Here is a 17494-nt window from a genome sequence, read left to right on the forward strand (position 1 = left end):
CTAACCTGAGGTCAACACTGTAAATCATTCATTCTATCAACACATGTTTATTAAGCTCTACTATGTGGAAAACATAAAATATCAGAATAAAAGACAGACTAAGCATTAATGTAAAGGATGTACAGATAAGGTGGTTTATAAAAGATAGAAATTATACAGAAGAAAACAAGGAAGGTTTCATGGAGAACGTGGCATTTGCATTGGATCTCAATGACTTGGGTAGGGAAAGACCTTTAAGTAGAAGAGTCCATCCTATATAATAAAAGGCTAATATGCAAATTGACCAAACAGCAGAACGACTGATTGCTATGATGCACACTGACCACCAGGGGACAGATGCTCAACACGGGAGCTGTCCCCTGGTGGTCAGTGCACTCGCACAAGGGGAGCGCCGCTCAGCCAGAAGCCAGGCTCACAGCTGGCGAGCGCTAAGGACCCCTAAGTGCTAAGCCGGGCTCACGGCACCGCAGCAGCACTAAGGACCCCTTGGGGGATGACTGCCAAGGGGTCCCAGACTGGGAGATGGTGCAGGGACCGCCCCCTCAGTGCACGAATGTCATGCACCGGGCCTCTAGTATAAAGATAAGGAGATGGGACTAGGTTACAGCTGGAGAATAGCACACAGGCAGGTTTGAACAAAAGAAATCTGAAGAAATGAAGTGGGGAATAGACCAGAGAGGGTTCAACTCCTTCTGGAAAACGGGGTATGTCTAATGAGACTGCCTTTATGAGGGCTCAGTCTATACGTTGAGAGATGCTCAAATCTGACAAATCACAACAGTAGGTCAATATGCCAGGAAGATATTTATGGAGGACTTGGTGGTGATGGTGAGAATGACAGAGAGGACGATGACCTTGGTGACAGGATGATAGGAGTGATGGAAGAGGAAAAGGATACTCAGTGGGAAAGGCAGATTTGGGGGGGGGGGATGGAAAACCCACATTTTCTTACACATTATTGGTGAAAGTCTATCCTAATTCTTCTTAAGGTATGCAGCCTCAAAGATGGTATTCGTCACAGGGGAGATCATGGAATTGATAATGCAGTAGATTTAATAGTCAGCTAAACTAATTAAAGGAGGAAATGAATCTAATGAGATGTGACCAAGCCTCTTTCAAACAAAAGAAGACACAATGAAAGACAAGTAAGACTGGTAGCAAGGAAACAACCTAAGGCAGTGGTTGGTAAACTGCGGCTCGCGAGCCACATGCGGCTCTTTGGCCCCTTGAGTGTGGCTCTTCCACAAAATACCACGGCCTGGACGAGTCTATTTTGAAGAAGTAGTGTTAGAAGTTTAAGTTTAAAAAAATTGGCTCTCAAAAGAAATTTCAATCGTTGTACTGTTGATATTTGGCTCTGTTGACTAATGAGTTTGCCAACCACTGACCTAAGGTATGTAATTAACCTGTAGAACCCAGTGACACTGGATAAATTAATGGATAGTATTAATTTAAGCAGAACTGTAAGATTTTAAAAGCATGTATCACTTACACTAATAAGCTTTAGTATCTAATATCCCCAGAATTAAGCATTATTATCATTTGTTAATTTTCACTTAAGATGCTGAAATAGCTATTCTTTGCTTGCCCTTATGAAGTTCCATGACTATGAGAATCACACAGCCTTGAGCTAATTAGGAGCCACGTGAATTCTATAGTATAACACTACTGAAGTAAGAAATAGAATTGACATAATAATTAATCTACATTTTTGCTACCAGGATTTTTGCTCTTTTTTCAAAATTCTCAGTATTATTTCCAGTTGCATTTCAATGTTCTTATGAGGGCTTCCATTACTGCCCTAGGGAGGCTGTTCTTTTAAATAACAGTCGTTACTCTCTTGCAACCTTCTTTTCTCATAGGATCCTCTTTCTTTCTCTAGACATGTCTTTGTGATGATACATATGCAACATTCCCTAGGCAGGGTAAAGGTGGGGGTCATGAGTTATTAGAGGCTACTTCTAGAATAGAGTTACACTGGGACAGGGAGGAAAGGGAGAAAGAGCCTGAGGCATTGGAGATGGGAGAGGGTAGGGAGCCTGAGTATACGTGGCTCTCGGCAAACAAGCCACTTTTCCAAATGCAGGAAATGAACCACCCTACGGATAGACTGCTGCAGTTCATTTGCTTACTTATATATTAAATTCAGGCTAGCCATCCCTCTGCCTTCCTCCTTCCTTCCAATTTGCTGGCTCCATTCCAGCAATGCAAAATAACATGACCTATGAAAAACATTCAGGACGTAAATCTCCTGGGGATTAATTGTGTGACAAGTATCAAAGCCAAAGAGGAAGTTCCTCTGAGTACACACTGGCCAGCATGGTCAGTTTCCCTCATCTCCTTCCATTTGCTCAAATAACCAAGAATTTGAATCATAGCATTTAAGTGGTCAAGCATCTGATAAATCCTATTCCAAAGGCAATAAATGACTTGCCCAAGTCACACACTTGTTAGGGGCAGCCAGATTCTTGGGCCAACCCTCCTATTACTGCCCCACACCATGCCTCTGGAAACTCCAATACTGCGCCACAACCCAATGGTGCTAAGTCACAAGTAATCAAAAAACAGACAAAGCAGCAATCATTCACTTAGTCTTTGTCATCAGTGACAAACAGGAGGCAGTGTTTTAGCAGAAAAAATACTGGCCTGGGCTTCTGAGACCTTAGTTGACTGTCAGTTTTGGTATTAATTAGTACTCACAAAACCTCTCTTAGCCTTAAAATGAGGTTCAAGCAAATGATCTATGAGCTTCCTTTATTATTATTTGTTTTATGTGGTAAAAAAATGCATAACATTAAATTTACCAGCATAACCATTTGTAAGCACACAATTCCAGAGTGTTAAGTATATTCCTATTGCTGTGCTGATCTCCAGAGCTTTTTTTCTCTTGAAAAACTGAAACTCTGTAGCTATTCAGCAATACTCCCCATTTCCTCCTCCCTGCAGCCCTGGCAACCACCCCCATTCTACTTTCTGTTTCTGTGAGTCTGACTACTCTAGATACCCTCATGGAAGTGAAATAATATAGTATTTGTCTTTTTGTGTTTCGTTTATTTCATTTAGCATGTCCCCAAGGCTCATCCACATTGTAACGTGTCAGGATGCCATTCCTTTTTAAGGCTGAATAATATTCCATTATATGTATATACCACTTTGTGTTTATCCATTCATCCACCAGTGGACACTTGGGTTGCTTCCACCTCATGGCTATTGCAAATAATGCTTCCATAAATATCTGCGTGTAAATATTTTTGACATTTTTTCTTTTAATGCAAAGAACTTAGTTGACTGTTAAAAATCCAATATTACCTGATGTATAAAATTGGTTTCCAGAATAAGAAATTAAACTGATCCTGTGTGTTTCCTTCTGAAGGCATCTGATACTATCTAGTACTTCATGATAAAAATACCAGCCAGTTTGATAAAATCAAAACCATTATCATCAATCAGCAGCTGGTAGCTGGGAAGGACATAAGGCCTAATTTAAATGGCTTCTATGCAGCCCCACATGGAACAAAGCAGCCAACCTCCACAGGCTTTGCACCCTAGTTTTTAATGACAACGTAAGAGAAAATTCTCACTGTGGGTTTTTTAAAAGATGAGCATCAAGGAAGGAGAAGGTAAAAGGATGGAATTTACCTTATCGTGTCGGATCATGAGTGATGTCTTGGAACCCAGGGCAGAGAGGATCCCCGCTATCTCCACGGCGATGTATCCTGCACCGACAATGACGCTGCGGCTGACGTGAAAGCACAGGGTCGAGATTTTAAAATAAACGTATTTTTGAATAATTTTAGATTTACAGAAAAGTTGAAAAGCTAGTACAGAGATGGCCTGTACACTTCTACCCAGTTTTTCTCAAAATTGACATCTTACGTAACCAAGGTACAGTTGTCAAAACTAAGAAATTAACATTGGTACAATTTGAATGAGTTCATTTAAATTCATTTATTGCTAGCAATGCAAGTTTAAGAAATGATTTTAAAATGTTTAATGCAAAACAAAAAATAAAGTAAAATGTTTAATGCACATTTATATAATAAAATGTCTCTGAGAGCGAGTCTAGGTTGAATTATGTCATCCAATAAACAAGACAAGTCATGACCATACGTGTCACATCATTCAACCCTAAAACCAAACAGTACAGGGTGGATCACGAGGGAAAAAAGGCTGTTTTGTAACACGTTTCCATGCTCCACAGACAGCAAGTCTAAAAAGGCTGTTTGCTTGTCTCAAAGTCAAAAGATTGCCTGGTCTGGGTCTGCATATCTCAGCAGGACAATTTCACTGCAGCCTGGAACTGCAAAGAAACCCTCTTGTCCCACATTAACTGTGGCTCCAGGTGAATTAAGGTAAAGGTGTGGGCATGACTTGTTGGCCACCCTCCCGTGAAGGCCTGTATAAAAACACAGGATTAAGACCTCAAACTGGATTGGCAGCACCCGCTCTGGGAGCAGCAGAGCTGAGCGGCTGACTCCGGAGTGAGTGTTACCTGGAAGGAGATAAAGTCCCTGCGCTAAGGGGTCCCTGCTCCGGTGCCTGAGTGTTGCCTCTTTTCATGAGTGAAGGGAGGATCCCTCTGACTTAGAAAGTCTGCCATTGGGGGCTTCTGCAAATTAGAGAAAATATCTTCCTCATTATGTTTTTCCTCTCTGTGTATCTAAACTCATGACAGACATTTTCTATGTGGGTTATCTGGACAAACACATAGAAAGCACGATTTCGGTAAATCTATTTCCCTGAGACTGACAGAGCCTTCAATGGTGCACTAGCCGCTCTGAACACCAGAAGCAGGTATTTGAGACACATCATCGATTGACGCTGTATCAAGCTGAAGACAAAAGATAGTTTTAGGGCTTTACTATTCTTCAGAACCATCCTGTGTTTGACGCTGGTTCTAAAAATTCTGCAATGGACTCTGACCAAAGGCATGAAAGACCTGAGTTACTTAATGAGGGGTACGAGCGAATGAGATACCCAATGTCATAAAAAGAGAAGCTAGGAGAACAGAACCAGGAAAGCCTGCGTTTCAGGCTGGGGGTGGAGGGGGAGAATGTCAGAGGAGAGCCTGAGGGAGCATGAACACCAAGGTCAGGAAGAATACCAGCTTACCCAGGCAATTCTTCCAGCTGAAAAAATCCATCACTGGTTATTCCTAGGCTGGCACCTAGGAAAAGTGCAATATGGATCACATAGACTGAGCTTTCTCTGGGAAAACAATCACAACATCTTACATAAGAACCGATCCTTAGCCATCATGCTCTCTGTTTTGACAAGTTTTTAAAAGTCCTCACTTGGGAAGCTGCCAACCAAGTCTTCCCCTGTTAGACATTTTTTTCCCTCTAGAAATAAGAGCAGTGATGACCAAATAACTATCAAATTTCTCTGGAAACAAACATTTGCTCAGCTCTTAAGAGTAGACGCTGCTGGCTCTCCTTCACTCTCCCACCCTCCAATAAACTCCCCCTGGCTGTTATTCACAAGCATCTGCCTCTGGGAGACTCACCCGGGATCTGGCTCTCCTGTGGATGCGATGGCACGCCACCTGTTGCAATCAGGATGTGAGGAGCAGTGTACTTTTCCCCATTGACCTCTACTGTGGGCCTGGGGTCACCTGTGAACGCTGCGTAGCCAGGGATGATTTCTATATTGGCCTGGAGAAGGAACCGTGACATGAAAATGTTCGTAAGCTAAAACAAAAACATCTGCTGCACTTATCAGAGCTATCCCTCTCTCTACTGAGGATTTTGAATTTGGGTTTGCTGAGGCCAAGACAACTCTCAATGTTCGAGTTTCCTCAGAACTTCTGTTAACTCATTCTTAGGTAAGGGGATTGCCATTCGATGCTGGAAATGTACAAGAAATAAGAAATAAAGGTGCTATTTGGGGCCAAAACCCAAAGACCAAAAAGAATATGCAAGTAACCTCCATAAGGAAAAAGATATGTTTTTCCCCAAGACTTGAGGGGCAAAGTCTCACTTGCAATGGAAACACCATGAAGAATAATGTTGTCTGGAGGAGGAACAGAGGGCTGAGAAAGAAAAAAGGATAAAGGCAAAGGGAGCAGAGGCAAAAGAGAAATACTCAGGCCAAGGCAGGAAAATGCGATGCTTCAGGGTTTCTTAAACCAAATGGGAAGAATACCACCAATTTATATGACAATGAAGGTCCAGGCTAACTCCCACTTGCTCTTACTGTGCCAGGGCCTCCATTTGAGGATTGGAGATTGCCAGCAAGCTTCTGTCAGCTATGATGCATGTACTGGCATGCAAATGTGGGCAGCTTACAAGGATAATGGCATCATGCAAACAGGATCACAGAAAAGAATGTTGGAACATTTTAGAACATGCCTGGTTCTGAATTAAGTTATTGCCTCTTTTGCAATCACCCCTCCAGGCCTGCTCTGCACGTGCCCTGCTTAATCAGGATGAATCAAGATCTTCAATGCCAAAAGCTACAAGCCTCCACAAAATCCTTCTTACAGGAGGTAATAATTTCTGAGGGGGTACTAGCCAAAAAGGGGTATGCATCAAGTGGCACTAATATAGACAATAGTTTGGAGGAAGAACTGATGAAATTTCTATTTTCATTTCCTAGGATATTTGACAGAAAGTTTCCTTTCCTATTCACAATTCCTTCCCCATAACATCAAGGTAAGTTATACGGCACTCAAAGACTTGTGAGTGTTAAAAAATGCTGTTTCTTGAGTGATTTTCCTATCATTTTTGCACTTCAGCTAGCTCCACTTTTTAATAAAATCTGATGTGGGTGCTTTAGTATAGCAACTGTTATCTCTATACTCATGTCTAATAGACTTCAAATGTCTTGTCATCAGTGCCTAGGGGACTGAAGGCCCCAAATATTTTCCCCTTGAATTGGGGATTAAGGTCAGAAAACATCAACATCCAAAAAGAAACCCAATGAATGATAAGACTCAATATAAAAATGTCTGAGGTTAGCCATCTGTAGAAGTAACTCATACTAAAAATTGGCTTATCAACAATCTGCTGAGATTACAGTGACCCGAATATCATCATGAATCTCCTGATCTAGCCTGGCCCGTGTGGCTCAGCAGTTGCGCGTTGACCCAAGAACCAAGAGGTTGCTGGTCAGGGCACATGCCCTTGTTGTGGGCTTGATCCATCAACAGGGGGCATGCAGGAGGCAGCCGATCGATGATGTTCCTCTCTCATTGATGTTTCTATCTCTCTATCCTTCTCCCTTCCTCTCATTCTAAAAACCAATAAAAAACATATTTTTTTAAAAAGAATCTTCTGGTCTAAATATAACCTCAGTTACATTCAAATCTTAGAAACTGCAAAGTGAGAGCAAAAAGGCAAATGAAGGGTGATGAGATATATGCTGTCAAGAAAGAGTTGATGATGCAAAATTTGTCAATGTCCCTGGCATAGTCCCAGTGGGAGAGGTATGATATCTAAGCACTAAGATGGAAAAAGCCTCAGAATAGCCAAGGACAACAGGTATTTGCTAAAGGCAAACCCATCTTTGCCCAATTTTCTTGATGAGATTTCATTCACAGAAAAACAACCTTCTGAACCATAACTTGGATTACTGAGTAGATTTAGCCACCGAGGATGAGGATGCTCTGAGCAAATAACAATGGCAGGTTTCCATCCAGATAATGCTCCTGATTTTTTTTAACTTTTTAAAAAAACATATTTTACAGAGAAATTGATTTTTTTTAAAAAAATATATTTTATTGATATTTTACAGAGAGGAAGGGAGAGGGATAGAGAGTTAGAAACATCAATGAGAGAGAAACATCGATCAGCTGCCTCCTGCACACCCCCCACTGGAGATGTGCCCGCAACCAAGGTACATGCCCCTGACCGGAATCGAACCCGGGACCCTTCAGTCCGCAGGCCGACGCTCTATCCACTGAGCCAAACCGGTTTTGGCGAGAAATTGATTTTTTACAGAGAGGAAGTGAGAGGGATAGAGAGTTAGAAACATCGATGAGAGAGAAACATAGATCAACTGCCTCCTGCACACTTCCTACTGGGGATGTGCCCTCAACCAAGGTATATGCCCTTGACCGGAATCGAACCTGGGACCTTTCAGTCCGCAGGCCGATGCTCTATCTACTGAGCCAAACCGTTTAGGGTAATGCTCCTGATTTTAATTAATAAACTGGCATATTCAGTCTCTTATGGGTTTGCTTTTGGAACAAATAGGAGAGCCAGGCCTACTCAAGATACAGCCATCACGTGAGATCTGGTCTCCCAACTTTGACAGACCTCTCTGTAGAAAAGAGACTGGCCTACCAAGTGAGAGGCTTTCTCTGACAGGTCAACTTCAGACTCATTAATCATAAAAGAAGTAAAAGAAACAATGAGAGAGATGGGCAATGGCTATGCTTTAGTCTGGCCAGACTTGTTAGCATACGCAAGCAACAAACAGCAATTTCTCAAAGTTCAAAGCCCAGCATACTCACCTTGGTTAGATTATTTTGATAGATGGTGTTCAGGCGGCTCACATAGGCATCCCGTTTTTCCTTTATAACCCTGCAGTGAAACCTGAGTCAGTGCTGAGAAAGAGGACTCTCCTCATTCAGTTAGTAACTAGGGCATCTGTCCCTGAACAGAGAATCAAAGACCGTCAGCACGAACCCCATGAGTCAATGTCTCTAAAGACAGCCACCCCTCCCTGTTTCCATCTGCTCTCCCATATGTGGAGAACCCCTATTCTGCTCCGTGGAGAATGTTCAGTTGGCATCCATGGTATGTAGATAACTGCCGGAAGCTAATTCCAGCATGTCAGCAGGGCTGAATCATCTGGAATGGCTGAGGGCATTTCCCCAAACCTGAAAAGGATGCATAAATGTTTGCTTGCTACCAGACAGCTAAGGGCATTTCAATCTACATGTTATTGCCTCCTACTGGCCAAACACCTGAACAGCCAAAGGCAGTTCCCCCAGTCTGACAATGGATTCTGTATACTAAACCTTGGCCTTTGATATGTATATCTACCTTGCTTTTGGAAAATTTGTGATAATAAAAAGCAAGGGGTCCAGAGAGACTGAGAACTTGGTTCCTTTAGCTAAGTCTTCTCTGGCTCCCCAAAATGCCTTCCAAAATTATGTTTCGTCTCTGGACTCTTGATTAATTTACGCCACAGCCCTTCTCCAGATCCCTGAACCCTTCTAGATGCTGGATAAAGACCCCCGGCAGATAACATTTTTCTTTGTACAGAAGACAAAGCTACTTTGGCACAGTACCTAGCATGGTGGTAATAAGAGCTTATTGGAACTAAATGGTTGACTGCATCTAAGGGAATAAATAATCTTCAAATCACACTTGACACTCAATATCTGTTAAATGAATGAATTTGCTAAAATTTTAAAAAAAATTTGATGGCTTCAAAAAGTTTATGGCAGCTCCTTAGAAAAATTTAAACACAAAATTGTCACATGACCCAGCAATTCCACTTCTAGGTATCGACCCAAAATAACTGAAGGCACGAACCTGTAGACCAATGTTCATAGCATGATTATTCACAATAGACAAAAGGTAGAAAATGCAAAAGCCCATTGAAAAATGAATGGGAAAACAAAATATGGTATCCTATCTAATAAAAGAGTAATATGCAAATTAACCGTCACTCTGCGACAAAATGTCGGCCCCCATAGCCACAAGATGGCAGCGCCCAGTCCCCTCAGCCCTGCTGCTGGAGTGTCTGGGCCTGTCAGCCCCACCAGGGTTCGCGGGGACCAAGCAGCAAGGCTGGATCCGCCTCCAGGCCCAGCAGACAGAGCCCGGACAGCAGGGCTTGGGGGCTTCCTTAGCGCGGCGGCAGCGGGGAAGCCCCAGAACCAGCAGACAGAGCCCAGACAGCAGGGCTTGGGGGCTTCCTTAGCGCGGCGGCAGCGGGGAAGCCCCAGAACCAGCAGACAGAACCCAGACAGCAGGGCTTGGGGGCTTCATTCTCAGGGTGATGGAGGGGAAGCCCCAGGCCCAGCAGACAGAGCCTGGAGAGCAGGGTTTGGGGGCTTCCTTAGTGCAGAGGCAGCAGGAACACCCCCAGGCCCCGCAGACAGAGCCCGGACAACAGGGCATGGGCCTCAGTGTGTCCGTGTCGGCGAAGCCCCCAGGCCTGGCAGACAGAGCACACTGCAGGGCACTGGGGCTTCCTTCGCATGGCGCATGGCGGTGGCAGGCAGAGAGCGGACAGCAGGGCATGGGGGCTTCATCTCCATGGCTGCAGCGAAACCCCCAGGCCCCACAGAGAGCAGAGAACCACAGGAGTGGGCCTAAGCCATCAGGAGGACATCCCCTGAGAGCTCCTGGATTGTAGAGCATGCAGGTTGGGCTGAGGGACCCCCATGCATGAATTTCATGCACCGGGCCTCTAGTATAAACACAAAATAATATCATTCAGCTTTTAAAAGGATTGAAATTCTGACACAGGCACAAGGATGAACTTTGAAAACATTATGCTAAGTAAAATAAGCCAGGCATAAAAGGACAAATATTGTACAAAGTACATAGAATATGCAAATAAGAAAGTAGAATAGAGATACCAGGGGCTGAAAGGAGGGAAGATGAGGTATTGTTTAATGGGTCCACTGAACAACACTGTTTCTGTCTGGGATGGTGGAAAAGTTCTGGGAATGGATAGTGATAATGGTTGCACAACACTATGAATATGCTTAATGCTACTGAATTGACAACTTAACCCACTGTATGCCATAAGCGTCTGTAGACGCAAGCGGCAGACCTTCCCCACATGCCACCTGCGTCTATAAAAAAAAAAGTTTTCCTAAGTGGCAGCCCTGACCAACTTAAAATCATTTTTGGTGAGAATTTTCAGCCGAGTAATATATTTATTTTTATAATATTCATTGCAATTGATTGTTTACATTAAATTCAAAATATCATGGCATGTGGGGATGGTTTCCGTTTTGGACATGTAGCAATTAATTGGTTAAAAATGGCTAAAACAGACATTGATGTTGTGTGTCTGTATATGCACATATTTAATGTGTACAGCTTGTGAGTTTAGAGATAAGTACACACCCGTGAAACCCTCGCCACAATTAAAGCCATAAATATCTCCATTACCTCCAAAAGCTAGTAATATATATTTTACCACAATATTGCCCCCGAAAAAGTTTGTGGAACATTTAATTCTGAAAGAAAAATATTTATATTTGTAAAAAGAACCCTCTGAGAATGAACTTACCGCCAACTGAATTTACCATTACAGCTCTGAAATCCGTAATCAACATGATCATGCATGAATTCAGAGTGCACAGCCGTGTTCCACATTACCTGCATAAAAAGTACCCAAAACAGTAGTACATGAGTCCTGAGGGAAGACAGAAATTGCAAATGAAAGGTAACTTTGTAACAGCCGATAATAATACTGACCTTTAAATTAAAAATGAAACTATATATTTTAAAAGAAAAAGTTCAGTAATATGACCAGATAGATTTTATTCTGAAATATTGGGGGAAATTACTTCTAGAGTTAAATTCCCTAGTTTATAAACTCTGAGAAGCAGGATATTATAAGGCTTAGGGTCCTTCCATTAACATTTATTATTGCTTACATTCTCTTTGTATATGTACTTTTCTCTTTTGTATATATACTTTTTTGTATATATCACTTTTTTTTAAACTGATTTCAGAGAGGAAGGGAGAGGGAGAGATAGAAACATCAATGGTGACAGAGAATCATTGCTTGACTTCCTCCTGCACACCCCACACTGGGGATCAAGCCTGCAACCCAGGCATGTGCCCTGACTGGGAACTGAAATGGGAACTCCTGGTTCATAGGTTGACAATCATTGAGTCACGCCGGCCGGGCTTACCAGCTCTTTTTAAGCTTCAGATTTCTTTAAGCCCTGCTTTTTGTGATTAATTCCAGGAAATGGAATTGCATCTGTAACTTTACAATACAGTGGTTTGGAAGGAAACTATTAGGTAAAGATGAGGACTGAAAACTTTAAGAGAATGAATTCCTGTTATGTATTATTCAGTAACTATAAACATGCCCTTGTAAGAACGTATGTGCTCAGACACCTGGAACTCAAAGGTTCAATGCATCTCTTGCGGAATGTAGCCTACAAACTGTAAAAGCCTTTTAAATGCCAACTGATCCTCGTGATAACTGAATTCAAATTGGCATCCGGAACTCCTGATGACAGCCAAACTACCATTTTTCTTGGCCAGACAAGTCTTAATTCCACTTTTGATAAGCCTTAAGATTCCCTGTTTGCACTTTTCTCCCTTTATGCCTAATGATGAATGAATTGATGACTACTGGATTCTGTTTGCTTTACTGAGGTGAAATTCATGTAATATAGAATGAACCATTTTATCTGCTAGATTCTTTTTTTAATGTTTGTATTGTACTGTTTTGTTTTTAGAGAGAGAGGAAAGGCGGGGGGGAGGAGAGAGAGAAACATCAATTAGTTGCCTCCCATATGCAACCCAATGTGGGATCGAATCCATAACCTAGGTATGTGCCCTGACCGGGAATTGAACCACAGATCTTTCGGCGACGCTCAACCAACTGAGCCACACTGGCCAGGGCTATCTGCTAGAGTCTTTATCTTAAACAATGCATATGAAAAATTTATCAATACCACAAATAAATTAATGTTCTTTTAAGAAACATCACTAAACCTCATATTATCCTGAGGTACCATATTTACTTACTTCCAGTTCATAGTTTGTATGGTGCTATAGCATCTAACCCTCTGGAAAGGGTGCCTCTGTCTGAACTGCATTTGCTTTTAGGCTGAGACCTGATCGGGGCAGCAGCAGGCCCGTCCATCCAGTTCCTTCTCTGCTGCTGCTTCACTCTACCCTGTGCAAGGGGCAGTTACTCTAAGCCTGCTCTACAGAACAAGAGGTAAGTACCCACTGATCTTCAAGAATGCAAAAGCATTTCAGTAGACCCCTACAAAAATATAAGGTCAATATCTGGTACATGTGATCAGAATAGAAAGGTAAGTGAAATATATGGGAATAAAATATTACAAATTCAGTCCACTATGCAGTATCAGTCCAGACGGTATTTTAAAATAATGAGGTAGCACCAATCAATAGCAGATTTACTACTATAATTGGTATAAACTACATATAACTAATTTATATAAATCATATATCCATAATTGCATGATTCCACGTAAAACAGATTCCAAAATCTATAACAAAAAGGAAAGAACATTTTTGAGGAAAACTGTCCCACAGAAAAGAAAGAAAAAAACCCTACCTAAACTAGAAAACATATTACAGAAAACCCTTTTGGAATTAAACTCAGGCTTGTGTCACCGATTAGATTAGGATATTTGCTTGTATATCGAAAAGCTGCCAATTTAACATATAATCTTAAAGCATCCATCTTATATAAAAACTGCTCTTTGAAATTTTAACCCTGCTATTTGGCTTTTGTAAATGCTTGCTTGCTTAAATAATAAGGAAAATAAGACTACTCCCACTTCAGAGAGGCCATTAAACCTTCCCCTGACGAAGTTATCAGTGCTGGCACCAGGCCAGGCCTTTGGTTGAGGTCTCAAGGCCCCAGCACATAGGAGCTCTTTAAGAATTTGCAAAGGGGGCCAGAAACACCCCATATTTGGGAGACAAAGAAGGTAAAAACATATAAATAGGGCAAGTTCCTCCATGTTGGGGTCCAGAATTTGAGAGACATTTTCCTCTGGGCCCGCGCGTAATCAATGTAACTCCATCTCTCTAAGTGTTGCTTGGTTCTTCTCCGGTTTTCTGTAACAATCTCAGCCCTGGTCCATGTGGCTCAGTTGGCTGGGCATCATCCCATGCACCAAGAGGTCGCAGGTTGGATTCCTGGTCAGGTACGTGCCCGGGTTATGGGCTGGGGGTGTGCAGGAGGCAGCCAATCCATCGATGTATGTTTCTCTTTCTCTCTCCTCCCTTCCTCTCTCTCTAAAAATCAACAACAACAAAATTTTTAAAAAATGATAATCAATAAATAAAATGTAATCGCAGTAACAAAATGTTGTAAGCTTAGGATTATAACATGTTTTAAAATTGCATTCAAATGTGGAATAAAATAATAAGCAAGAGTCAGCTTTGGAAATCAGAGCTGTCATTTTTTCCTTTGTCACAGCTAAGGATGAGTTCATTCAGGATAACCTGCACCACAGCTACTAGCACCAATAATCACTACAGTGGTAAAGAGAATCCATGAGGCTACAGAATGGAAAACTTAAGAAATTTTCACTCAAGAATTTGTTTTGCCAGCTTGGGTCTCCATATTGAGAAAAAGCTAACCTGTCCTAATTACTAAACCCAGATATAATCTCACTCACACTAAACTGATAAATCAATATTATCATTTTATAAAACAATTTCTTGTGATGTCAGATAACCAATTCACTCCTGAGTGCCAGAAGCCAATTCCAGCATGTCATAATTACAAGAGTTTCATCAAAGGGCTGATGAAACTTGGGGGCTCAACAAGGGCTAAGTCACATATGTAATCACCTGTTGAACACCTGAAAAGGCACTTCCCCCAAACCTGAATAGGATGATTGTTTGCTGCCAGACAGCTCAGGGCATCTTAATCTACATGTTATTGCCTCCTGTTGGCCAAACACCTGAACAGCTGTAGGCTATTCCCCAATCTGACAATGCTTCTGTAAACCCTACCCTTTGAAGTGTATTATCTCCACCTTGCTTTAGGACAAACTGTGTTAATAAAAAGCAGGGGTCCTGAGACAAGGGGAATGAAGAACTTGGAACTTTAGCTCCTTTAGCTGAAGCTCCTCTGACCTCCAATGCCTTTCAAAATTATCTTTCGTCTCTGGACTCTTATTTAATCTACGCACAGCCTTTCTCCAGATTGCTGAACCCTTTGTAATGCTGGAACAAGAACCCCGGCACTGAGTAAAGCAATATACTTGAATTTCTGGAAGAGCAAAGACGGGGCTAGGACCCAAGTACACAGTAACTCTATCAATAGACTACTTACCATAAAGGTATCCAAATACTATACTCAGAAATGCCATTGCCCTGGCCCGTGTGCTCAGTGGTTAGAGCTTTGGCCCACATACCAGAAGGGTTTTGGGTCTGATCACTGGCCCTGGTTGGGGCATATGTGGGAGGCAACCAATTGATGTGTCTCTCTCACATTGATGTTTGTCTCTCTCTCTCTCCCCCTCCCTCCCTCCTTTCCACTCTCTCTCAGAAAAGCAATGGGAAAAATATCCTTGGGTGAGGATTAACAAAAAATAAAAACAAATAAAAATAAAAAGAAGTGCCACTCAAGTAACTTGAGAAATCAATCTCAGCATTGACATAAGATACCCAAAGTCAACGTGATTCATGATTTTAATATGGGCAATGTATAGAGATGTTGATTTCTGTGCTTAAAAACAAAAACTCCCACCAACAAAATGAAACAAACAAAAATACCTATGACAATCTTGACATATCTTTCCAGGAGAAAAACTTCTATTCTCCCTGGGGAAAAAAACTAATTCAGAGATGCACTGGGGTAGGTGAAAGACCAGATGGCTTGAGGCAAACACCCCACCTCTGCACCGTCACCCCATGAATCCAGGTAGTTAACTACAGCCATGTGTGGGAGGAGCATCCATCCACCACCATCAGCCCCTTGGTCTTGGTCAGATCAGCACTTGGGCTGAGCGTTGGGTATAAACTTTTTATTTCCTGGCTGGATCTCCCTAAGAAAAAGTTATCTTGTGTAGATGAATACTGCCTTTCTTTTACGCCATGATTATAGATGTTTTGTTGGTCACTGCTCCTTATAAAGTTTGATACTAGACACTGTGTTCCATTCCTGGTTACCTCCCCACTGTGCCCCCACAGGAATTTTTTTTACTTTGTCACCCTGTGGTGAAAACTTACCACATGGCAAGGTCCAGGATGAATTTCTTTTGCATGCAAGATGCAATTAGTGTCCAGGAGCTCATTATTTCTGTGGTTATCTACCCAGGAGCACCTCCCTACCCCAGGATCCTCTGCAGGGATAGCTCAACCTTGGGCAAGACGACCTAAAGCAATCTGCAGGGACAGTGCTGGGCGGGGACATACTCCGAGAGCCATCATGTGGCCGTGAGGCAGGGGGGTTACTGTTGATTGTACAGCCAGGACATCAGAATGGAAAGATAGAAAAAAGCCAGGGTGCTTTCAGATTTCCTCAAATACTAAGCCAATCTCAGAAAGTGCCTCTCTCCAGGCTTCTTGTTTTTCCCTCCAGCTTTCTTAATAAGTGATATTAAAAAACAAAACAAACACTAGCCTATTGTTTAAGCTACTTTTAGTTGGTTTCTCAGTTATTTTTTGCAGAAAGATTTTCACTGAAACATTTGGAAATAACCTTATCCTGATCATGATTTACCAAACATGTAAAAGTAGTGTTGAAGGAATAAGAAATAAAAATTCTACCATTTTTGGGGAGGGTGGGAAGAAGGGGTAAGAGATCAACCAAAGGACTTGTATGCATGCATATAAGCATAACCAATGGACATAGACAGGAGGGGGGTGGGGGAGGTGGGAGAGGTTAATGGGGGGGGGGGAAGGAGACATATGTAATATTTTCAACAATAAAGTAAAGAATTTTTAAAAATTCTACCTTTTTGGGTACACATCCGACATTCACCTAGGGGGGAAAAAAGTTAAAAAGACATATTTTAATAATATTAAAATCAATATAAAACAAACCTGCAAGAAATGAACCCCAAGCATCATCAGCCCAGGAGACTTACTTGAGTTCTAAGTCATAATCTACAATTATTTCATTTTTTCTAGTATAAGAGCTGGCAAACATGAACATTACTTTTCTTATGTCATGAGGGAGAGAATTTTACTCATCAGCATTTTCTCAAGAAAAGCAGAGGGGACGCAGGGGGAACAATTCCATTTGTAGGCGCCATGCACTCAGCGACAGTACAGGTCAGGAGACGGCAGAAGCCTGGACTTGCGCAGAACCCAGAGGGAAGCAGAAGAGAAATAGGTCGGAAGTGAGAGGACCTGCCAGCTGAATAATAGCAACTGAACCATCTCAGAAGCTGTCCTAGAGGATTTCTGGGCCCCTGGAGCATCATGGGTAAAACACCCAGAATGTCCCCTTGGAGAAAAACTCTAGTGGAAATCTACATTATTTTTCAGGTCCAAAGGATGATAATCAAGCAATAAGGTTCATCTATGCTATTAAGTCTTACATACTTACTAGAAACAGATCATAAATTTGATTCTCAGAATTCTAGCAGCCAACACACAAGGAAAAGTGCAAATACTTGTAAGATTTCTTGTAAAAAAAAAATAACTAATTGTTTAAGAAAATAGCTATTCATGCCCCTTAGACGAGAGAGAAATTAGTCCCAAGGGTCCTTGTAAACAAGCTGTGATATATGCTTACACACAAACTTCTGTTTATATCTGTTTACTTCTCTTTGATCACATCCTAAAAGTAATAACTTTTTTTTCTTTTTTTTAAATCTGGGTTAAGAACAAGATTGATT

At 41.8% G+C, this 17494-nt stretch overlaps 1 protein-coding gene across 1 annotated transcript in view; it reads right to left on the reverse strand.

The window, feature by feature from the left end:
• The window catches only part of GSR (glutathione-disulfide reductase), a 37809-nt gene that overhangs the window by 10756 nt on the left and 9559 nt on the right, over window positions 1-17494 (reverse strand). The window contains exons 2-7 of the mRNA XM_080661734.1: window positions 16606-16632; window positions 11203-11291; window positions 8456-8525; window positions 5507-5654; window positions 5113-5167; window positions 3640-3739 (exon numbers count right to left, since the gene is read on the reverse strand). Coding sequence (XP_080517860.1) covers window positions 3640-3739; window positions 5113-5167; window positions 5507-5654; window positions 8456-8525; window positions 11203-11291; window positions 16606-16632 — 489 coding nt within the window. The remainder of the gene's footprint in view (window positions 1-3639; window positions 3740-5112; window positions 5168-5506; window positions 5655-8455; window positions 8526-11202; window positions 11292-16605; window positions 16633-17494) is intronic.

This window comes from Plecotus auritus (genome assembly GCF_963455305.1).
Source record: "Plecotus auritus genome assembly, chromosome: 3".
NCBI classification, from domain to species: Eukaryota; Metazoa; Chordata; class Mammalia; order Chiroptera; family Vespertilionidae; genus Plecotus; species Plecotus auritus.